The sequence below is a fragment of the Neolamprologus brichardi genome, chromosome 3 (assembly GCF_056152115.1).
Source record: "Neolamprologus brichardi isolate AB-2024 chromosome 3, ASM5615211v1, whole genome shotgun sequence".
NCBI lineage: Eukaryota > Metazoa > Chordata > Actinopteri > Cichliformes > Cichlidae > Neolamprologus > Neolamprologus brichardi.
In genome coordinates, this window is record NC_142106.1 from 57,374,955 (window position 1) to 57,400,595 (window position 25,641).

Below are 25,641 nucleotides of genomic sequence, written 5' to 3' on the forward strand. Positions count from 1 at the left end.
CAAACTGACATCACGACCAGCAGCTTTACAGCTGTGGTTTCAGCAAACATCAGCTGATACTAGAAATTAATATTAAATTCTAACAACAGCTGATCAAGCTTAAACGTGCTGCTGTTGTTTAACCTCCGCTGGTTTCTTCTTTCTGGCGCAAAGTGAGCAATAAACAAACAAGAGAGAAAAGCCGATCAGCTGATCGTTGATCAGTTTCATGATTGAAATAACAACAGGGGAAAGAGGGAGAGACAATGAGAGAAGAAGAAACAGCTGCAGCATAAAGACGCAGAATAACTCCAGCTTTGTGTCTTTTTCATCCGAACTGTGTTCCTTTTCAGCTCAACACAAATATGTTCTCTGAATACGAGATGATTCCGTGTTTTGCGGGACGGTTGGAAACTAATTAACCTTAATAAAATAAATTTCACTATCAGTAACATCATCATAACCCGCCCAGCAGTATAGAAACTCCATCATGCTAGCTAGTACGCAGTACGAGTTATTGTAACTGACTGTAAAAAGTCAGCATAATGAAAATAAACTCCACCTAAACTTGGTTTATATCTGACCCAGATAGACTGCAGGTCACCTGAAGTTCAGTTCCCCTGACACTCGGACCGACACCGGCGGCCGCCTCGGGTCTCTCCTCCTCCTGCCTCACCTTTCCATCATCCACCTGCCAGCGTGTTGCACCTGCTGGCCTCCACCACTTGCTAATGTTACTCAATCTGTGAAAGTTCCGCAATAGCCACCACCAAAAAGTTGAGTTATTTTTATACATCTGCCAGCATCGGGCCAATATACCACCTTTTAGTGTTTATACCGTTACGAAAAAAAAACCCCATATGCCCCTAAAAATGAAAAAAATCCTCCAGCTATGGGCTGAATGATCAGCGCTCACGTTCTTATAGGCTGGATCTGGATTGTGCTTTGATTAGAGTTAAAGACAAAAATATTTCAGAAATGATGACATGTTCTGCTGGAGTGAAATATTTAAAGTATCATATTTGACTAAGTGACTATGTTTTTATTTTTTATTAAAAGGCGGTGTTCTTTGAACTGAGCACCTCTGATTTATTTCCCATGATTTTAAGAATGAAGCGATGAGTTCATATTTACTTACAGAGCTTTGTTGGAGGCTTTGACCACTGGCAGCAGCATCAGAAGAGCCTCCTCTGAAGCAGAGTATTTCTTCAGGTCAAACACATCCAGATCTTTTTCTGATGACAGTAAGATGAAGACCAGAGCTGACCACTGAGCAGGAGACAGTTCATCTGTGGAGAGACTTCCTGATCTCAGGGACTGTTGGATCTCCTCCACTAGAGAACGATCATTCAGTTCATTCAGACAGTGAAACAGATTGATGCTTTTCTCTGCAGACAGATCCTCACTGAGCTCCTCCTTGATGTACTGGACTGTTTCCTGATTAGTCTGAGAGCTACTTCCTGTCTGTGTCAGCAGACCTCGTAGGAGAGTCTGATTGGTCTGCAGTGAAAGACCCAGGAGGAAGCGGAGGAACAAGTCCAGGTGTCCATTTGGACTCTGTAGGGCCTTCTTCACAGCACTCTGGTAGAAGTGTTTCTCTGCAGATTCTTTTGTGTCAGACCTCTTGGAGGTTGTTTGTTGTTCTTCCAGCAGATTGAGTCCAGAGTTGATGAAGGTCAGATGGACATGAAGAGCAGCCAGAAACTCCTGAACACTCAGATGGACAAAGCAGTGGACTGTTTCTTGGAACATTTCAAACTTATCTGCTTTAAAGATCTGTGTGAACACTCCTGAGTACACTGAGGCTTCTCTGATATCGATGCCACACTCTGTCAGGTCTGGTTCATAGAAGATCAGGTTTCCTTTCTGCAGCTGATCAAAAGCCAGTTTTCCCAGTGACTCCATCATCTTCCTGTTGTCTGGATTCCAGTGTGGATCAGTCTCAGCTCGTCCATCATACTTGGTGCCTTTTGTTTTTAAGAAAAGCAGCAAAAGGCGTAGGTACAGCTCTGTGAGGCTCTTAGGTAGATCTTGACTCTCTCTTTTCTTCATGGCACACTCCAGAACTGTAGCAGTGATCCAGCAGAAGACTGGGATGTGACACATGATGTGGAGGCTTCGTGATGTCTTGATGTGGGAGATGATCCTGCTGGCCTGCTCCTCATCTATGAATCTCTTCCTGAAGCACTCCTCCTTCTGTGGGTCAGTGAACCCTCTGACCTCTGTCACCATGCTAACACACTGAGGAGGGATCTGATTGGCTGCTGCAGGTCGTGTGGTTATCCAGAGGCGAGCAGAGGGAAGCAGTTCCCCCCTGATGAGGTTTATCAGCAGCACATCCACTGAGGTGGACACTCTAGGGTCAGTTAGGATTGTAGTTTTGTGGAAGTCCAGAGGAAGTCGACACTCATCCAGACCATCAAAGATGAACACAACCTGGAAGTCTTCAAAGCTGCTTCCTGCTTCTTTGGTTTCAGTAAAGAAGCGATGAACAAGTCCCATCAAGCTGAACTCTTCCTCTTTCAGCACATTCAGCTCTCTGAAAGTGAATGGAAATATGAACTGGATGTCCTGGTTGGCTTTGTCTTCAGCCCAGTCCAGGCTGTATTTCTGTGTTAAGACTGTTTTCCCAATGCCAGCCACTCCCTTTGTCAGCACTGTTCTGATTGGTTCATCTCTTCCAGGTGAGGCTTTAAAGATGTCTTCTTGTCTGATTGTTGTTTCTGGTCTGTGTGGTTTCCTGGATGCTGTTTCAATCTGTCTGACCTCATGTTCATCATTGACCTCTGCAGTCCCTCCCTCTGTGATGTAGAGCTCTGTGTAGATCTGATTCAGAAGGGTTGGGTTTCCTGCTTTAGCGATCCCCTCAAACACACACTCGAACTTCTTCTTCAGCTTAGACTTGAGTTTAAGTTGACACCTCTGAAGAATCTCTGAATAAAAACAGTAGTTGAGATGATTAGTCTACTATGGTCCATACATTGCCAACAACTTATATATACATCTATTTGCATCTTAATAACTTTTGTTTAAATCTCATTAGATGTTTGTGTAGCATATGAGTTATACTTTTGAATTTCACCAAAACATGCTCTGTTTAGTGAAATATTTAATTTTGTGTTTTAATCTCCTGCCTATGTCATCCGTGTCTGTGTGTTTTTTTGTGTTTGTGTGCGCTTCGTAGGCGCGTGCATGTGTGCCCGGGTCACAGCTCCTTTCAGCATGGCCGGAGGTAAGTCACTGCCACGTTGCTCTCAGCTAATGAAAGTTTATTAAGACCACAAGCTGCAATTTGAGTATAGCTGAACTGCCGCATTTTGGTCTGTTGTTAACAGACTCGTTCGGTATAAGTTTTGTAGATGGCAGATTTCACTAATTTAACTTTTTTTTAATGAGTTTTAGCCCAAAGATGCAGCTGTAACGTTAACATACCATTTTTTTTAAACAGCATGCACTGTTTTCTTTTGTCAGGAGACTCACAGGCCTTTATTTCTATGTGTTGCAGGTATGGGGATGTGGTTTTTCATTGATTGCCTTTGTGGTACAGTGTTGTATTGCCTGTTGGATGGTGTTTATTAATATGATTATATTTGAGTTTAACGTTTGAATTATAAGCACCAAAAAGTTGGGTCCTGGTTATTAAGTTGAATTTGTTTGTCTGATTGTTCAATTATTTTCGAATAATTTTGTTTTATTGTTCCTATAAGTTGTTTTTGATGATTTTTCTGATATATTATTTATTTTATGCTTTTTGTTGTTTTTTGAGAGCTTAATTGAAAATTTTAAAACAATTCATTGTATTTGATGCTACTTCAACAGCGGTCGATCATGGAAATATGGTATCTAACCAGATTCTTACTCTGGATGGCATTACCTTGGCCTCCAGTAACACTGTGAGGAACCTTGGAGTCATTTTTGACCAAGACATGTCCTTCAACGCACATATTAAACAAATATGTAAGACTGCTTTCTTCCATTTGTGCAACATCTCTAAAGTTAGAAATATCCTGTCTCAGAGTGATGCTGAAAAACTAGTTCATGAATTTATTACTTCCAGACTGGACTACTGTAATTCATTATTATCAGGAAGTCCGGAAAATCCTGCTCCTCACATGCAAGGTCTTAAATAATCAGGCCCCATCTTATCTTAATGACCTTGTAATACCATATCACCCTATTAGAGCACTTCGCTCTCGCTCTGCAGGCCTACTTGTTGTTCCTAGAGTATTTAAAAGTAGAATGGGAGGCAGAGCCTTCAGTTTTCAGGCCCCTCTTCTGTGGAACCAGCTTCCAGTTTGGATTCGGGAGACAGACACTATCTCTACTTTCAAGATTAGGCTTAAAACTTTCCTCTTTGCTAAAGCATATAGTTAGGGCTGGACCATGTTGCACTGATTTTGAAAGCGTGAAGGTTTAAATGTTTTATGAAGTCATTGTATAACTTTCCTAAAGCATGATTTGTTTGACTATTTCTGATCAGAGCTCTGATTGGTCAGCTCAGAGTTCATGTGTTTCTGCCTCATCCATGTCTCTTCAGACAGACTGATGAATACTTACCTTCTGATTCTGATGGATGTGATGAGGCTGAGGGAGTTCCTGTTGGAGGAAAGTGCACCTTAAATCATGAGCTTTTTAAAAATGAAAATCAAAACCTGTGTAGATTCAAAATAATGTAAATGTAAACTTGTACTCAAATCAAATCAAATCACTTTTATTGTCACATCACATGTGCAGGTACACTGGTACAGTACATGCGAGTGAAATTCTTGTGTGCGAGCTTCACAAGCAACAGAGTTGTTCAAAAATACAATAACGTAAAACAAGCAAAATATAAGAATGGCTAAATCTGAAAGTAATAAATATATGTACAATATATAAGAGTATATGCATTACTGGATGTGTATACTCAAAGGTTATTTGAGGAGGAAAGAGAAAACTAAGTTCAATATATACAATAAATTATGAGAATGTTGTGTCTTCCTAACACACTGACTGTTTATTTTTTCTCTGACTGACCTTTTTTCATCTTCTTTAAAATCAACCCCGCCACCTCCATCACATGGTCAGTAGTATATGTTTCCACCATGAGATCCACTGTTCTCGTTCTGCTTGCTTTCTCCAGGCGGCTCTTTTTGATGGGCGTGAAATCACCTCCCTTCTGCAGGTGCCAGTGGAAACGGTCAAGCTCCTTTTCTCCCAAATCATCCAGCATGTCCAGCAGCTGCTCCTTAACAGACGCCTCCATCTTTGACCTGTAAGTCATGAGAGAACATGAATCACGGTCTCACCACACTTTATTTTTTACTTATTTAATATATTTCACAGCAGATTACATGTTTATTCTGGATTATTTAGATTTTACTTATGACTGACTTTTCTGGATTATTCTGTGGTGAGAATAACATCACACACTGAATGGTAAAGAATCAATAATGAATAAAATACAGTAGGGGGCAGCCTTGTGGAGAGCTGGTGTTAAGGCTGAGGAAAGATGAAGCCCCCACTGAACACGGTCTGACAGGGAGTCTCTGATCCAGGAACAATTAGAAAACAACCAGAAAACTTAAAATCAGCTGAAGTATATGAAAAATGTAATATGAAGTCAACACTCAAACTAGTTTTTATCAAGATTATACTGGCACCAGTTTGACATGAGGTTTCTAAATCTGCTCTGCAGTCAGGAACATGGTGTCAAGAAGACATTGTCATATAACAGTTCCAATATAATTATCTGATGATGGGGTAACTCTGGTCCTTGGAGATATTCTCAGGTTGCTGTTGATCCTAATGAGCTGTTTCTCCTCTATTACAGCAGACAAACATCAGCTGTACTTAAAGGCACTAAGTGCTGCACACAGGCTGGAGCTGATGCACTCGCTCTACAGAAGCACAGGAGTTTCAAAGTCCAAACTTCTTTCTGCTGGTTTCAGGTGGAAAGTTCTTACTTTCTCACCCTGACTGAACTATTCATCGTCCTCCATCCAGCAACACCTGAGTGGAAGTTCCCACCTACACTGTGTTTGAAGCAAAGCACAAAGGAGATGCCTGCTGGAGCAGCTGGAGTCCTACAGACACAAACACCTCCTACTAGTGATGTTCGATTCGTGAACGAATCGTTCAATACTCGAGAATCACTTTACTGACTCGTGAATCATGATTCACAAGCCCAACTGACTGTTAAGCAATTTTGATAGGAAATTGCTTAATTTTAGAAATGTTTTTGCTCTTTTTTGCTCTATAAAATAGTTGATTTTTTTAGAATCATTCATCTTAGCAGTGGGATTTACATGAAAAAAGAAACAAATTAAGTTTGAGTGAAAATGTACATTTTTTGCACTCTCTGGTCAACTGACTCAGTGAATCAAATGACTCAAAAAAACCCGATTCACTTTGGTGAGTGACTCATTAAAACTCGATTCAGTAAAAAGAATCAAATTTACCATCACTACTCCTACATTCTTTACACCCTGACTGCTGTGTTTGTGGAAACACTCCTACACACACCGCTTCACATATGAACATGTTTGTGAAACAGAGCTGACCTGAAATTAAACATGATTGAGAGGAAACACAAATCATTAATGTGCACATCAACTCAAATCCTCCTTTCCATCATGTGTGCTGTCTATGGTAATAAGAAAAATAAGAAGTGACAGTTTGTCTCTCTAAGTGTGGTAATGTGGACAGAAAACAAAAGGAAGGTGGACGAGGCAACACAAGGTGTCAAAAGATGTATTCTAAGACACTTCTTCAGCTTCGAATCAGAGAGGAGAAACATACAGTTTTTACTTGCAGCAAGGGCAGTCACAGAACACTCGCACAGAAGTGAGCGCTCCGAGACTCGCGCCCTGCCACTGCCCTGGTCTTTATTTATATACATCGGTGGGTGTGTTTGTTCATTACATTGGGATGTGGTTTCGTATATGTGTGCGTGTGGGGGGGGGGCAAAGTGTGACCCCATGAAGACTTCCCTAAACCTGCTGGTCTGGAAGTCCAGCAGTTCATCTAAACAAAAGGCACTTAGAGTAAAACAGATAGAGATACGTTTATCCTATCATAAAACAATAAAAGAAGGTATGCCCCTTTCCCACGCTCCCAGGATGTGGGTGTGGGTGTAAAAGCCAGAGCACTCTGAAGAGGAGTGAACGCACCCCCCTCTTCATGCTACACAGACCTCCTAGGATGAGACATTCTTTCAATATGCCATCAACTATATACTTCTAAACACAAATGATTACAAGCAGTATTCTACCATAAGTAAATTTATATTATTAAAAGATTATAATGACTACTAGGGTACAATTTCCCCTTGACACAAGGATATTGTTTTGATTTTCTGTTGTTGGTTGTTTTTTTCCTAACTGTGAATTTTTGATTTAAAAAGGAGGAGAATTTTAAGAGTTACAGCTCTGTGTTACGTACTCTCTACCCCAAAAGGTGGAGGTGGCAGAGTTTTATTGGGAGTGGCAAACAGGGACACCATTAGAAATGAGTCTATTAGAGGGACAGCTGAGGTCAAACACACAAAGAGTGAGACTGACATATGCTCTTTGAGTTAAGTCTGTGTACAAATAGAAATTGATAACTATTATTTGGTATTATTATATAGGAACATAGCATTTTAGAGTACAAGTAATTATGACTTTTTATACTAAATCTGATTAAAACACTTTGAAAATAAATACTACATTCATCTACATTCGTTTTATTAATTTCTAACATGATTCTTCTGTCTCAACATCTCACTTTGCCTTAGACATACCTGATAACTAATATCTAATTATCTGTTAATGTTTTCACTAATTTAATATAATAATTTTATTTGGTCTAATGAAGTCAGCATAAATAAACAATGCAAACATTTGTGTTGTTGTAATTACTTCCTGTTGAAGCAGATTCAATATAACAAACATTTATATTGTTATAACATTTATAACAAAGGATTTTTAAACAGACAGAAGCCAACAGGTTTAATTCAATTCATTACTACATCTATACATCCACCTGCACTGTAATTATAAAGACCTCCAACCTCCAACAGTTGTTGACACTATAACTGCTTATGGTCAAACAGATGTGCAAATCTGACAGTAGGTGGACCAGTGACCACGCTCAGGCTGCAGTTAGTGAGCAGGAGAGCAGAGGTGATAGTAGGGCTGTGCGATAGGACCAAAATCTCTGATCCCGATATAAGACATCTATCATCCCAATAACGATATAAATCACAGAAATTTAACATTTTCTGTCAATTCTGTGAATCTCGGGGAACTCGAATTGTGTGAAGTGTTTCCAGTGGGGAGTCATGTACCTGGAATCGAGTGTTTTGACCAATGTATGAAACGATACATTTTTTGACGTAAGTTCTTTGTATTTTCTTCGTGAGTATTTATTACACGGTGTGCTGTGGGGAAAAGCCTGTTCTAACGTTTGAGTCTAAGGTTTATTTTTTAGCACCTGACGGCTCTCTGCATCCTCTTTCACCGGATTCCGTTTATTTTGAAAACTCTCAACAGGATCTTGAGCTTTATTGTGAAAGGTTCATGTGCCAAAAAAACAAGATGATGGCAGAGCCACGCTACCTAATACTATGTGGTACTACCCATCCTTAAAATTCCCTGAATTTTAAGGATGGGTCGGTGTAGCCTTCATGGCCAAACATATCCCAGACTTCATAGCGTCGCGGTGGTTTGGATAATTTTGCCGCAGACGGCGGAAGCGGAGTGGCCAAAGAGTAAACTTTGAAAAGTAAGTACTGAATATTATGTCACTTATTTATGCGCAAATGTGTAATAATGAAGAACATTAAAACATTACTGTTGGCCACATGTCGGGAAAGTTATGTGACATCAGCGATGTTTGTACTAACTTGGTTTTAAAGCCTTTACTTCAAAACATACGTTGTTCAATAGTTGACTTTAATCTAACAGAGAATGTGATGATTTTATGGATAATTAAAGTCAGTCATATATCCACAAACACAACAAGCTGAAAGTCAGTGATGCTGCTCGGTTTGCAGTCCTGAATATCACGGCACAAGCAGGATTCACTGCACTGTTAATGTTAGCTATGTTATATTGCTGCCTCTGTTCGGTGGTGTCGAGCCAAACGGACTTTAACGTGTGTTTGAACGAGCTGACGGTTCACTCGTTAAGCTGAAAGAAAGATGCTTTAATCACAGCAGTCACACATGTGTCCACTGTACCATCTGGAACTCTTCTTGTTTAGCACTCGTAATAACACAAACACTAAATCCTCCTGTTTGTAGCAGTGTTGTTGGGCTTCATATCTGTACTGAACAGTCATATAAGATTAGCTAGTAAATAACAAATAGTTAATGTTGTTCATGAGACTAAAGTCAGTGTAAATATGAGATGGCCAATATTATAGTTATTATACTAATCATTATAAGTTATTACAGCAGTGAGTTTGAACTGTCAAATCAAATCACTTCTATTGTCACATCACATGTGAGTGAACTCTGTGTCAAATACTGAGCTTCAGTAAAGATACAAGTTGCAGCTATTTATATGTTATTATATTCATATATTTTCTGTTTTCTATGAACTTTCTTTCATCAGTGATGGAAGTGATGATGTTGCAGAAGCTCAGAGGAAACTTTGAGACTTCATCAAACTGATAGATTCACTCACTGGAAGGTAAAACTGTGATGAACCATCAACTAAGGCTCTCAGGAGGCCAAAGGTCCCTGAATGTAACTGTGCAGTAGATTCATTGAGTGTTTGAAACCTGACGACTTCCATATGTTTTCATTCTACACACAAGAAGTCCTTTTCTCATTGGTTTGATTTGAGTTTTCATTTGAGTTTTCTGAGTCTCGTATTTGGAGTCGAGTCTAATCAATGATCTGACAGAAGAACATTAAAAAGGATTTACCAGTGTTGTCAAAATTAACATGTAGGGTTAGGGTTAGGGGGTTCATCTGTTATCATGATTAACATGATAAAAATCTTTAACACGACACATCTGGAGTGCAGAACGACTCAAAATCCCTGAAATGTTTCTATCAACGCACTTCGGGCAGTTTGTCCAAGTAGAGTTACCTTTGCACACGTGCAGATGTGCAGCACATCTGTTAGTGACGGGCAGCTGAACCAATCAGCTCAATATGGAAGATGATAAACACACACTGACCTCTTGATGGAAAGTTTGAGTATTAAAAAAATAACAAGACGGACCAGCCAACCAACATGAAGGATTCTGCACATTGTGACAGAAGGAATTTTCTTTTCACCGAAGCACTTCCAGCTTAAAATATCACAATAATGCAAAGCACTGATGACACAACTGCCAAGTGGACAAACTGCAGACCTGTTAATATTGTTAATAACATAGTTTTGGTTCCTCGTGTCAAAGACTTGAAGAAGAGTGACAGAGTGTGTTAGACTGCTGCACGATCAGTGCCACCTCCACAGACTTGTGAAGAAAATGATTGTTTTACAGATGGGCTCAGATTCAGGATCAGCTGAGGAGTTTGTGGCTGACAGAATCATGCACGTACAGAGCAGAGCCCATCATTAGCATGCAGGACTGTCCCTGGGGGGGTCGGCTCATTCAGGAGGTTAATCAATGTTTATAGTCGTTCAATAAACATGTTAAGTGTGTAAATTTGCCCTTTTCTTTCGAGTCTGTTTGCTCATGAAATGAAATTTGATTAGTTTACATTAAAAATGATATTTAATCGTGATTAATCCAAATTAATCCACAGTAACCCTGTGATGAATCTGATTAAACATTTTCATTAACAGCAGTAATATAGATTATATATTAGTGCACACTTACCTTTTAGTATATATGTTTGTTACAAAGTTGTATTTACAGGAGAGAAGCTGAGTTAAAGACTGAAGAAAACTATTAAGTCTCTTTGAATTGAAGCGTTTAACATTCTTTGTGTTTATTCTGCATTTACTTCATTATATGGTGTAAACGTCTGTTACAGGCTTAAATATAAAGTTGAAAAAATGTAACTGCAGCTATTGATCAAGTAATTGTGATTAATCACGATTAATGACAGAAAATTGTGTCATTAATTAGTCACGTTTTAATCTACTGACAGCACTAGTGTTTACTCTTGTGCCTCCAACTGTTTTAGACCCTTTCAACACCTTCGTGGTCAAAAACGTACACGCACAAAATCTACAATAAAATCCTCATGCAGCAATAGGACAGACACACAATCATTTATCTCTTTGTCTCAAACACACACACGTGTATTCAAAGCCTCGATTTGTTCATATTTCATTTGTTGTGTTTTTATCTTCAGCGTTTTCAGTGTTGGTGCATTTTACACCAAAAATGTTTCCATTGATGAATCAGATTGATTTGAATGTGTTTCACACACATCCATACAAATCCCTCCCTGGTGGTCACATGACTCTATAACATAACAGGAGTCATGTGACAAGAGTTTCATGCTGTGGCCTAAAATGTCAAAACGGTTGAATGTGGTGGAGTAAAAATGTGAGATATCAACTACTTTTCTTCAATATGAAATGTTTGCAGGGCCTGACAGGAAGTGGACGGACGCTCTGATCACTTCCTGTTTGCTGAAGTGGGTTTTCAGTTGTTTAAAAACCAAAGGCTTGTTTTAAAAGACAGTTTAAATGGGACTGAGGGAACGACGTGTTTGTACTGCAGTTTATATCCAACAACTAACAGCTCACCTCTCTGCAGCAGACACAGAGCTGGGTGGAGGTCCAGGCTGGTTCCTGTGAATAATGATGGAGCAGTGATGTGAGTGCTGAGCTGTGACATGGAGAAGAGTCATGGACAGTTAGAGATGGTCATCTCACCTCTGAGCTTTGGTCTGGCTCTCATGTTCCCCACACAGAGTGCTTTTAGAGGGAGGGACTCCCTCCTCTCTGTCCTCACACTGATCCATGCTGCTCAATTCACATCAGCTCACACACACTTTCTACCTTCACCTGCAGAGGAAACACAAATCATTCATGTGCACATCAACTGGAATCCTCCTTTCATCATGTGTGCTGTCCAAATATCAGCTGCTTCTTTCCTGCTTCATCTCAGTGTCAGCTGAATGCAGTCAGACAGCAGTGTGAGGCAGAGGAAGCTGCCATCAGCTGCTCTACTATCAGTCCACTAGATGGAGCCTGAAGCACACACGATGCATTCACTGACACACACTGATTCACTGTGACTGGAAGCTTCAGTCAGTTCAACACGTGTGAACAACATTTTAAACATTTCAGCTGATCCATGATTCAAAGAGGATCAACAGAGTTAAAGCTTCACACTAATTCTTCCTGCTGAGTGTGCAGAGAACTGCACACACACTGATTTACTGTTTGGGAAATTAGAAAAATGTTCGTCTTGAACTGGCTGCGTAATGCAGACAGGGTAGGACCCGAATATAACGGCGAAACATCTTCAAGCAACTTACAGACGTCCAGATGCTTTTCTTTCCATGCTCCTTAAACTACGATGACCTGTATGACTGAGAACCTTCACAGGAAAAATGAAACACACTGAACAAAGAATACAAGACTTTCACAATAAAACAGCAAACAAAGGAACGCAACACTGACACGTGAGCTTGACAGAGGAGTGGAGGAAAGGCAGACGAGAGTGAGCGAGGGAAAGAGGAGACAAGAGAGACATGACAGGCTGAGGAAATATAGAATGGAGCACCAGGCCTCACACAAACACAGACACACACAGAGACACACAGACACACACAAACACAGAGACACACAGACACACACAGAGACACACAGAGACACACAGAGACTCACAGACACACATAGACACACACAGAGACACACAGAGACACACAGAGACACAGAGGGAATCTAATGATCAAGGAACTAAACAGGAAGTATAAGAAACTCAAAGGAGCATAAATAAGACTGTAAATGAACCAGAACATAAACCATAATACAAAACACAGAAACCCACAGTGTTGGGTCAAAGGGACCCAGAACCATTAAAGTTCTTTTCTTTGCTCTTCACTGTTTGAGTGCAAACAGACTCCACATTAAACTATGACAGCATCGTCCCTGCTGCTGCTGTCAGACCTGTTATTCACTCACTGCTCGCCAGTGTTTCTAATGAGTTTTACTCATCCATGAAAGTTTAAAGCTTGCACTTACAAGCAATGTTCCCTCTAATTTTTCATGTGTCTGAACGAACACACAAACTCCCTGAGCGATCCACTGTGAGCGACATTAGATGTGTGCACTGTGGTCACGCCAGCGTCGAATCCATCCAAGTTACATGTTTGTTAAAATAATCAAATTACAGCATTTATGTTAGACGACTTTTAATTAACTTTTATCCCACTTACAATGAAAATTTAAAAAAAAATCTTGTTCATGACCTGTGTAGTATGTTAACATACTACACAGTATGTTAACATACTAATGCTTTTCAAATTAAAAGCAGCACTTCCTGTTTCCATGGAGGAAATGTAAACCACGTAGGAGCTTTAAACATTAATGTGTTTTCAAATTAAAAGCAGCACTTCCTGTTTCCATGGAGGAAATGTAAACCACGTGGGAGCTTTAAACATTAATGTGTTTTCAAATTAAAAGCAGCACTTCCTGTTTCCATGGAGGAAATGTAAACCACGTGGAAGCTTTAAACATTAATGTGTTTTCAAATTAAAAGCAGCACTTCCTGTTTCCATGGAGGAAATGTAAACCACGTGGGAGCTTTAAACATTAATGTGTTTTCAAATTAAAAGCAGCACTTCCTGTTTCCATGGAGGAAATGTAAACCACGTGGGAGCTTTAAACATTAATGTGTTTTCAAATTAAAAGCAGCACTTCCTGTTTCCATGGAGGAAATGTAAACCACGTGGGAGCTTTAAACATTAATGTGTTTTCAAATTAAAAGCAGCACTTCCTGTTTCCATGGAGGAAATGTAAACCACGTGGGAGCTTTAAACATTAATGTGTTTTCAAATTAAAAGCAGCACTTCCTGTTTCCATGGAGGAAATGTAAACCACGTGGGAGCTTTAAACATTAATGTGTTTTCAAATTAAAAGCAGCACTTCCTGTTTCCATGGAGGAAATGTAAACCACGTGGGAGCTTTAAACATTAATGTGTTTTCAAATTAAAAGCAGCACTTCCTGTTTCCATGGAGGAAATGTAAACCACGTGGAAGCTTTAAACATTAATGTGTTTTCAAATTAAAAGCAGCACGTCCTGTTTCCATGGAGGAAATGTAAACCACGTGGGAGCTTTAAACATTAATGTGTTTTCAAATTAAAAGCAGCACTTCCTTTTTCCATGGAGGAAATGTAAACCACGTGGGAGCTTTAAACATTAATGTGTTTTCAAATTAAAAGCAGCACTTCCTGTTTCCATGGAGGAAATGTAAATCATGTGGGAGCTTTAAACATTAATGTGTTTTCAAATTAAAACAGCACTTCCTGTTTCCATGGAGGAAATGTAAACCACGTGGGAGCTTTAAACATTAATGTGTTTTCAAATTAAAACAGCACTTCCTGTTTCCATGGAGGAAATGTAAACCACGTGGGAGCTTTAAACATTAATGTGTTTTCAAATTAAAAGCAGCACTTCCTGTTTCCATGGAGGAAATGTAAATCACGTGGGAGCTTTAAACATTAATGTGTTTTCAAATTAAAAGCAGCACTTCCTTTTTCCATGGAGGAAATGTAAACCATGTGGGAGCTTTAAACATTAATTTGTTTTCAAATTAAAAGCAGCACTTCCTGTTTCCATGGAGGAAATGTAAACCACGTGGCAGCTTTAAACATTAATGTGTTTTCAAATTAAAAGCAGCACTTCCTGTTTCCATGGAGGAAATGTAAATCACGTGGAAGTTTTAAACATTAATGTGTTTTCAAATTAAAAGCAGCACTTCCTGTTTCCATGGAGGAAATGTAAACCACGTGGAAGCTATAAACATTAATGTGTTTTCAAATTAAAAGCAGCACTTCCTGTTTCCATGGAGGAAATGTAAACCACGTGGGAGCTTTAAACATTAATGTGTTTTCAAATTAAAAGCAGCACTTCCTGTTTCCATGGAGGAAATGTAAACCACGTGGGAGCTTTAAACATTAATGTGTTTTCAAATTAAAAGCAGCACTTCCTGTTTCCATGGAGGAAATGTAAACCACGTGGAAGCTTTAAACATTAATGTGTTTTCAAATTAAAAGCAGCACTTCCTGTTTCCATGGAGGAAATGTAAACCACGTGGGAGCTTTAAACATTAATGTGTTTTCAAATTAAAAGCAGCACTTCCTGTTTCCATGGAGGAAATGTAAACCACGTGGGAGCTTTAAACATTAATGTGTTTTCAAATTAAAAGCAGCACTTCCTGTTTCCATGGAGGAAATGTAAACCACGTGGAAGCTTTAAACATTAATGTGTTTTCAAATTAAAAGCAGCACTTCCTGTTTCCATGGAGGAAATGTAAACCACGTGGGAGCTTTAAACATTAATGTGTTTTCAAATTAAAAGCAGCACTTCCTGTTTCCATGGAGGAAATGTAAATCACGTGGGAGCTTTAAACATTAATGTGTTTTCAAATTAAAAGCAGCACTTCCTGTTTCCATGGAGGAAATGTAAACCACGTGGGAGCTTTAAACATTAATGTGTTTTCAAATTAAAAGCAGCACTTCCTGTTTCCATGGAGGAAATGTAAACCACGTGGGAGCTTTAAACATTAATGTGTTTTCAAATTAAAAGCAGCACTTCCTGTTTCCATGGAGGAAATGTAAATCACGTGGGAGCTTTAAACATTAATGTGTTTTCAAATTAAAAGCAGCACTTCCTTTTTCCATGGAGGAAATGTAAACCATGTGGGAGCTTTAAACATTAATTTGTTTTCAAATTAAAAGCAGCACTTCCTGTTTCCATGGAGGAAATGTAAACCACGTGGCAGCTTTAAACATTAATGTGTTTTCAAATTAAAAGCAGCACTTCCTGTTTCCATGGAGGAAATGTAAATCACGTGGAAGTTTTAAACATTAATGTGTTTTCAAATTAAAAGCAGCACTTCCTGTTTCCATGGAGGAAATGTAAACCACGTGGAAGCTATAAACATTAATGTGTTTTCAAATTAAAAGCAGCACTTCCTGTTTCCATGGAGGAAATGTAAACCACGTGGGAGCTTTAAACATTAATGTGTTTTCAAATTAAAAGCAGCACTTCCTGTTTCCATGGAGGAAATGTAAACCACGTGGGAGCTTTAAACATTAATGTGTTTTCAAATTAAAAGCAGCACTTCCTGTTTCCATGGAGGAAATGTAAACCACGTGGAAGCTTTAAACATTAATGTGTTTTCAAATTAAAAGCAGCACTTCCTGTTTCCATGGAGGAAATGTAAACCACGTGGGAGCTTTAAACATTAATGTGTTTTCAAATTAAAAGCAGCACTTCCTGTTTCCATGGAGGAAATGTAAACCACGTGGGAGCTTTAAACATTAATGTGTTTTCAAATTAAAAGCAGCACTTCCTGTTTCCATGGAGGAAATGTAAACCACGTGGAAGCTTTAAACATTAATGTGTTTTCAAATTAAAAGCAGCACTTCCTGTTTCCATGGAGGAAATGTAAACCACGTGGGAGCTTTAAACATTAATGTGTTTTCAAATTAAAAGCAGCACTTCCTGTTTCCATGGAGGAAATGTAAATCACGTGGGAGCTTTAAACATTAATGTGTTTTCAAATTAAAAGCAGCACTTCCTGTTTCCATGGAGGAAATGTAAACCACGTGGGAGCTTTAAACATTAATGTGATGCTGTTGACGTCTCATTTTCAGACAAATAGAAGAAAGGAAGTGTGAGGTCTGAGGTCTGGTCCTTCTAATAAAGATGCATTTCCTCCAGTATAGCCATGAACTCGTGGGGCTGAATGATCACATGTTATCACAGTGATCATGAGGCTCAAAGTAAAAAGTTCAAATAGACTGAAACACTGTAGATAAAGGTCAGAGGTCACGTTGATGCCTTCATGTTTGACCACAGAACGGTCAGTCTGTGTAACAGACTCTGTGATCAGTGATCAGTGCTGTGGGTCCAGGTCAGATGTTGGATCTCTGATTCTTTCACGTCCATGTTAAACAGCTGCTGCGATGAACTGTGACTGTTAGCAGTAATTAAATATGTCTGCACACTGTGAGAGAGCCGTCCTCCATCAGTGAGGCTGACAAACGCTCACACTGGGAACAGGAAGCAGATTTCTGTCTGACTGTCCTGATGGACAAAGGATGAAATCCTCTGTGACACAGTCAGCCTGTTACAGCCCATAATAACAATGAACACTTATTAAAATATGAAAGGATCACGTTAGATAAAACTGTTTTTAATAACATATGTAAACAGATCCAACAACATTGACACAATTAAGATCAAATCATTAGTTCCAGCTCACATGGACTGGAGTGAGGACACCAGTGACTGAAAGAACCAGTGTTTCCATCAGACTCATGAACATCATCATGTGTTATGTTAGTGTCTCATTCAGCACAGACACATTATTTCTGTTAGGTCCTGTCAGCTGTCAGCACTCTGTACAAGCACGACTGTGAACAACAGACTTCTTTTAAATGTGTCACATAAACATTCAGTGTGGATTTGATCCAGATGTTTCTCCGTATGTAAGTTACTCAGGCATCAAATAGATTTGAAGTCTTTATGATCCTGAGCTGACTTCAAACAAGGAGCTTCTCAGACTAACAGCACGAGCACAAAACTGAAAGGATGAGAAACAAAAGTTTGATTTTAATGCTTCACAGAAAATCTATTTGAATACGCTGGAGACTCATTTAGGTCACTGCTGTTGTTTCACTCAGTGCAGCGTTTCTGAAATGTCTTTGTATTATAGTGAATTTTGAGCTTTGCAGGATACAAAGAAGAAGAAATCAAAGATTACAGCAGGTAGTTGTACAGAGGACGTCAGCTGATGGAGCAGAGGGAGGCCGACTGTGGATGAATGAGGAGGTGAAGGCCTGCAGGCGGGTGGAGACAGAGGAGGTGATGTCACTAATGACTTCAGAGCAGCTTTCTCCTTATTAACATAGTTGTTTGGTCACGTTGTGTTGTAATGAGACACGTACAGTTTGTGGACCCGGGGCTTTGTGTGTTTGTGATCAGTCTTGGTGTTGAGGATTTCTCATGTTCAGCTCCAACAAAGTTGGAGCTAAAACTCTTCCTGTAGCCACGTGTGCTTTGCATTCTGCAGCAAAGTTCTACAGATGTGCAAAGATCTGGGCGAGCAATGAGCTGTGACATCAACATGAACTTTCTGTTTCCTCCAAAAGTCCACAGCACTTCCTGTTGTTGCTCAGACGTGACTGAGAACTCTTTGAAATGACTTAGCGTTAGCTGTATGCTAGCTACACTCTGACTTTCAGCTCAACGTCTTTTGCCACCAGGATGTTTCCCTCAAAGATGCTCGTAGGTGGATCTGACTGTGGACAATCACCACCTGCGCCGCCCTGATCAGATACCCAGCTGGGATAATGAGCTCGCCAAAGGAGAAGACTGAAAGCACTGACACGAGGAAGGAACGAGTCAGAGGACCAGTGAGTGTCAGCAGAACCACTGTTCAGGACGAGACCACAGACATCAGCCACGACTGACCGTGTACTTAGTGAAAACCTCAGACAGCAGAAAGCAGAGAAAGAGGAGGAGCAAGGAGAGCAGCCATGATGGAAGGACGGGTATGTACCAGCAGCAGATAGAGGAAGTGGCTCTGTAGATATTTATAGTCAGTCCTCATGCATGTGCTGTGCATATAGTAAGTGTCTGTCATGAAGCTGTCATGTGTGCATATCTGTGGTCAGTAAAGCTGATTGTGATTAATAGCTACACCACAGAGTGCCCAAAGAGTTGTTGCATTGTTAGCCTTGTTTAGGGAGGGCTGGGGTTTCTTTGGAGCCCCAATTCATTAAAGTTAGTTCAGCACCGAGTGAAAAGAATCCCTGAAGACTCAGCACAGAAAGTGTGGGACACAAGTTTGCTTTGGAGACATGGACTGAGTTAGAAAACTAGCCAACATGATTTATAACGGACAGTCATCATTAATGATGGAGAACTGAAAGGACATGAAGGCTGTGCTGTTACACTTTTTGATAGCTGGAAACTTTAACTGTCATCAGAAAACATCAAATATTCTGGATCCTCTCTGCAGTGTCTCGTCTTTCCTCTGTGACTTCCGTGGATTTTAGCTCAAAAATGTTTTTAAATGGTTTGTCAGCAAACTGACCTCTGACCTCTACAGTACTGACCTGTACAAAGAGCTGTCAGTCTCAGCTCTTCTCTCCCAGCACTGGTGGAGCAGGTGTAGTCGCTGCTGACAGCCATTGTTGGTTTTCTCAGAGACAGGCGGAGGTCTGCAGTGTTGAGAGCATCAGCTCTCATCGATGTGCGCCGCTGTAACGCTGCTTTTGTCCTCTGAGATCACCAGGTATGAAATCCGAGTACTGACAGGGCAGCAGGACAGATCTTTCCCCCTCATTCACTTCCATGAGCACAGCCAAGGCATGCTGGGAAACTGAGGACACACCAACAGATGTAGAAATGACCTGCATGCTGTGGGTTTGTCTCCTCACAGGTGACCAATTAGCTGCAGAAACCCAAGCCAGGTGTGTGAATACTGACACATGGACTCTTCTTTATAATAACTACACAATAGTGAGCATTAGTATGTAGTTTATTAATGGAACCAAACTGTTCCTGTTATAGCTGACTTTCAGGACCTCCAAGTCTGCACTTATGTTTATTATCAGTTGGAGCCCCTCCTCATTCTTCTTCTTCTTCTTTGGTGCAACCCTGTAAATTTTGGGTTACCACTTTGGCCCCTCCCCTTTGCTACAATTCCCCTGTGGGAGAGGTCGGTGTCATTTCTTTCCCAACACTGTACAACACACATATAATGTATATTTAGCCACCCTGATGTTTCTGATTGTGTTTTTAGGTCAATTATTGTCATCATTGTGTCTTTGCTAGATGCTGTGAATGTGTAGTACGTGTGTGCCACAAATGTGTTACAGGCACAGTCTATGCTAGCATTCAATTCAATTCAATTCAATTCAATTTTATTTATATAGCGCCAAATCACAACAAAAGTCACCTCAAGGTGCTTCATTATAGGTTTATTACTCAGAAAATGATTAATGAAGTATTTAGATAATAATGATGTTTCAGATGATTAACATACAGGATAATTCTGGTTCTATAAATGTTATGAAGTTTGATTTCTCTGAGGTTTCATAAATACTCATCTCTGACTGTAATTTCTGGTAACTGAGGCACTTACTAGTCGTTATTGTTAGTTAGTGCTTTTGTCTGATCTCAACGAAGGTGACGATTATTCAGACTTTCAGGAGGTTTTAGATGAAACTGAAAGGCCCACAGAACCAAACACGTCTCAGCTGTGATCACAGCAGAAACAGAAAAACACAAAGTGATCAAACACATACCAAAGCCTACACTGCCATCTAGTGACAGAAACTAGTACTGCTAGACAACCAGGCTGCTTTAAAGCAGGTGATATTTAGGTTGAAAAATAAAAAATAAGTTGATAATAAACATTTGACAAAATCTTTTGGCAGCTAACATCTGGAAGTGAGCTGTTCTTTGGTGGTAATTAACAGTTTATTCTTGTTGGTAATTATGTAATGAAGGGTAGCAGTAAAAGTCACACACACACAGAAATGTTCCTCCATGGCTGACAACAACAACTACAGACACGTCTGTGACTGCGATGAACACCTGAGTGTAAGACGAGGACTGAATATGATACAGTAACAGTCAAATATGAATGTGTGTAACAGCATGATTATGTATTATACATATATCAGAAATATGTGACATTTTACAGCATGTCAAATCTATCTGAACATGAAACCAGTGTTAAAACCATTTCAGTCTCAGTCAGTGTTACTGAAACATTCATCTCCAACAGCATCACTGACAGACAGTTGGAGCAGCTACAGTCAAATCATTGATCAGTGTTTTTAGAACATTAGCTGCTGTTGCTGCACTAGTGCTGCTGCTCTCTTTCTCTTATTGTAGGTCTTTAGCTAACAACATCAAGTGTCTTCATGTGACTGTTGTCTAATGTTCAAATGTAGATAACACCACCTGCACCACCCTGTTCCACAGCACAGCCCTCTCATGTAGGCTTGGCTGCAGCACATATTAGCAGCTGCAGTGACATCAGCTTTCTGTGCAGCACTAGACAGGAGATCCCGCTCCATAGTGTCATCACATCTACAGACGGTTACATGTTCTCACCTGGTAATAAGAAGCTCCAAGATTAACAGACTGAAGGAAATACAAATGAAAGTTACAGTAAACTGAAATCTTGGAAACACAACATGAAACAGCGTGGGAAATATGTTCATGTTGCATAAAACATGTGTTGCATTACAGATATTTATATATTTAAGGTGGGATGGGCTCATCCACCCACTCTCACACCATCATATCACCATCCTGGGTTAGTGTCTTGGTCTCAGCTCACAACATCAGCACAGTCTGGGCTTGGCTGAGGTAGTTGAGTGGTTCTTGTTGTCCCTGACAGCTGCAGGGACAGTGCCATCAGCCATGCAGCAGCACAATGACTGCTCAAAGTCAGTGTGGCTCAGTCTACTGTAAACATTGTCCTAAAGTGGTGGCAAAGTGGCTGCAAGCTGCCTGTACATGCACTCCCAGTACGTGCACCTGCAGATGATATCCACAAAGCTCTGAGTGTCACAGAGTGGGCCTGTGCTCAGGTCACTCTGCCCCATTGAATTCTACTGACAGAGTTTTACAAGTGTGAGGAAAGTTATATATACAAGTTGGTGGCTGATAAGTTCTTGTAGTGACACCTCACCCCGTGGTTCTTATTGGTTAATAGTAGCTTAGAGCATCTGCACCAATCATAAAAGCACCAAGTTTGGAGCTCGTGGGTCTCTGCAAGTAAGTCCCTGTAATGTTGGCCAAGCCTGATATACTAGAAACATCTGTCATTACCAGCAGATGAAGCTGCCCTTAAAGCAGGATCTCACTTTAAACCTGACAAAGAATTTGCTATTAGCATACTATGGTTATATGTCTCTCTCTCCTGTCTCTCACCTGTCTGCCTGGGCGGAGCTCAGCTGGGCTCCGCCCTTGGCCCACGCACCTGCCGTGAATCTACCTGATGACCTGGACTCGTCGTGTGATTACTCTGTTTATGCTCACCGCAGTTCTCTTGTGCTCAGGTTCTCGGACTCGTCCGTGACCCCGATCTGTTTCCCTGGTGGCGTGGAGTGGAGTGAGAGTGAGTGTGCTGAAAACAAATACGAGAGGAGCGAGTGAGCAGAGCGTGTGTTGGACTTTGTCCCTTTTCCCCTGGACCATTGCACATCCTGCCCTGTACACGTGGGGTTTGTAAATAAATGTACGACTGCTGTTCTATGTCTGTGAAGCTTCTCAGTCATCCAGGTCATCGTAGTCAAAGGAGCTTGCAAAGAAAAGCGTCTGGACTTCTTTAAGTTGCTTGAAGACGTTTCACCTTCATCCGAGAAGCTTCTTCAGTTCTAAGGTCAAATGGTGGAGAGTCCCAGATATAAACCTAGTGGGAGTTTCCCCCCACAGAGGGACAAAAGGACCCCTGATGATCCTCAAATCGCCTGAGCCAAGGTGTAAACTGGGTGTGGGTCCCAATCAGCCAGAGTTTCAGGTGAGTTCATTGTGAAACCTGGCCCCACCTTATCATGTGATTTCCTGAGGTCAGATGTCCCAGGATGTGAGTGGGCGTTAAGGCGTCTGGGGAGGGAACTCAAAACTGGATTATAGATGGCAGAGAGTTGGTGTCGTAAACCACCGCCTCTGTTCAAAGATGGTCGCTGACAGTGGACATAGATGCTTCTTTCACTCCTCTTTCAAACCATCTGTCCTCTCTGTCCAAAATGTGAACACTGGCATCCTCAAAGAGTGACCTTTGACCTTTAGATGCAGATGGACAGCTGAGTCTTGTCCTGTGGAGGTGGCTCTTCTGTGTTGTGCGCTTGTGAAGTGGCTGTTTGGTCTCTCCGATGTAGAGGTCTGGGCATTCCTCGCTGCTGTACAGCAAACACCACATTGTTAAGTCTGTGTTTTGGAGTTTTGTCTTTCGGGTGAACCAGTTTGTGTCTGAGTGTGTTGCTGGGTCTGAAGTACACCGGGATGTCATGCTTGGAGAAAACCCTCCTGAGTTTCTCTGATACACCGGCTACATAGGGGATGACAATGTTGTTGCGTCTGTCCTTCTTATCCTCCCTCGCTGGTGTCTGATCTTCTTTTCTGGGCCTCTTTGCTGACTTTATAAACGCCCAGTTAGGATAAATAGGGTGACCGTCTCCCTGACTGCTCCTGCTGCCCTCCAACATCTCCAGCTTCAACGGACTTTAGGATTATTTTCCAACTGTTAATTATCCGAGCCATTTCCTGTCATGTTTGATATATTACACTGACATGTTTTTCACCTTATTTAGCCTCATTTTCAAACTTGTGAGATAAATAAAGCATTTCTTATGTTAAGTAATGATTAATTATGACGTCACAAAGGAATAATCCTATTATCACATCCTGATGAGTTTGATCCTGAAGCAGCTTTTATGTCAAACTTGCTGCCTGTTTGACACCCGTCAGAGTCTCTGCAGAGGTTTTAGTTGCAGGCTGACGCTGCGGTGATGTGCTGCCACCTGCTGGCAGCTTCCTGTAACTACACAGTCTGTGTGAACAGCTCCACAGGCGTTCAGTCCCTGTAGTGTCTACTCCACAGTGGGAGCTTGTGCACTCTGTGTGCTGGTGTGAACACTGAGCTGAGAGCATCAGCGACCATAACCAACTAAACAACCAAATCCCACATGTTGACTTTTTTTTAATTGGTCGACATGGTGCATTTTTCCACTGATAGGAAACGTGGATTTTTTCCTTTCTTTACTGTTTTCGCGATGTCCTTAGAAAACGCTTAAAACACACAATTGAGGACAGTGTTTAGTAAAAAGCGTGGCTGATATATATCATCATAACTCTGGATTTACTGGCCTGTAATTAAAATTTAAAACTTTGAAGTCTGAACTTTCAATGTGGCTGAAACAGAGACTCAGCGTGGCTGCAGCTTGTTGCTGTGTCAGCTTACATCAGTCATGTGATTTGGAGGTGCAGCGTGTCCGTGGACCACAGAGGGTTAATAACACTCACCTTCCTCCATTTCCACAGTGTAACATCCACCCAGCTTTGTAAAATCCGAAATTCCCATGGTGTTGTTCAAAATGTGCTCTGGCACAATCATGAGCATCGCTTGCTACTGAAAACAAGAAGAAAGCCGGTCCTGCTGTGGGCTGAACCATTTGTTAATGGGGGGGGGGGGGGACACTATGCAATATATTCAGTTTTAGCATTTATATTCACTGCTGACTGTAACTACGTTCAAACTGTTAATGCGATCTTATTTTAATAAACAACACTGTCACTCTACACCTGAGCCATAGACCACACCCTCCACCTCAATATACACCACAGTTTTCTCTGCTATGGAAATGAGATCAGGAGGAAATCATTATTATTATTATTGAATAAATGCTCACATTAATGTGGGCTTATTTGTTTCATATTAGAAACATTAGTTGAGTGTTTTTAGTATAAAATGGTGAAAGTCCCTCTTTTTGCTCCTCCCCTCACCTGTGGATGGACGGTGCTGTTACCGTGGTGACAGCTTGGATGTGTTTCAGTCCTGCCTGGTTATCACTGCAGGAATCTTTCACATTTATTACAGGTAATAACTCTGATTTTTCTGTGTATTATGAACTAAATGTATCCTGATACACACAGAGATGGATGAGCAGAGGTCACATGATGAAAGAACAAACATGGAGTCTTTGATTTATTTAGATATTTATTGATGAATGCAAACAAACCCTGACACTGAACCATCGTCCAGCTTTCACAGAACAAACCTGATCACATGACCTGCTGACCCAAACAGTGAAAAGCTCCATGGCAACAACAACAAACAGCCTCACATATGTTAACAGAGGCTGTTAGAAGCACAGAGTCTTTACAGTCTTTCTCCTGTTTGTACACAGATCTCTGCACATCTTCATCACAGTTACTCACAGACGTGCAGAGTGTGTGGATATCAAAGCTAAGTTTCCACCATGTTTGTAGTCTGTACTGGGACTCATGGAGCATCTCTCTATGAGCACTCAGTGCTTTAAACAGTGAGTCCCAGTTTAACCAGCAGCCTTCACACCACACATCACACAGACATGGAAACTTCAAACCCTCAGACTGAAGACACCATCAGAAATAAATAGATTGTGATGAAGATGAAGAACTGGAACAGTTTGCTGTGGTTTCTTCTGTTCCTGTCAGAAATAAGAGTCTGGCAGCACTTTGCTCTCCTTCCACATGTTTAAGGAGGAAGTGAAGAAGAGCGAGTGAGTCGTCTTCCTCTGTGGGCCCAACATCAGGCAGCAGCCACGTATTTTTAAAAACCCAGCACACTGCTTCAGAAACACTGAGTCCAGGTGACCAGAGTCATGTGATCAGTGAGGTCTTCACTCAGGACGTCACAGCTTCAGGACCTGATTCAGAGGTTTATAAGGACGTGGATCATTGGTGCTGATGTTGTGTGAGAGCTGGTGAACCATGGGGAACATAAATAACAACCAGGCCATCAGCAATTCTACCCCCAG

The 25,641-nt window shown here is 40.8% G+C and overlaps 1 protein-coding gene across 1 annotated transcript; it reads right to left on the bottom strand.

The window, feature by feature from the left end:
* Positions 1-1,079: 1,079 nt before the first annotated feature.
* LOC148105950 (NLR family CARD domain-containing protein 3-like) lies at positions 1,080-11,672 on the bottom strand. The gene is made up of 4 exons (XM_087838008.1): positions 11,661-11,672; positions 4,996-5,231; positions 4,248-4,298; positions 1,080-2,912 (listed from the first exon to the last, which is right to left on the bottom strand). Exons 2-4 carry the CDS (start codon positions 5,222-5,224, stop codon positions 1,114-1,116), a joined length of 2,079 nt encoding a protein of 692 aa, XP_087694134.1. The 5' UTR covers positions 5,225-5,231; positions 11,661-11,672; the 3' UTR covers positions 1,080-1,113.
* Between the last annotated feature and the right edge of the window lie 13,969 nt (positions 11,673-25,641).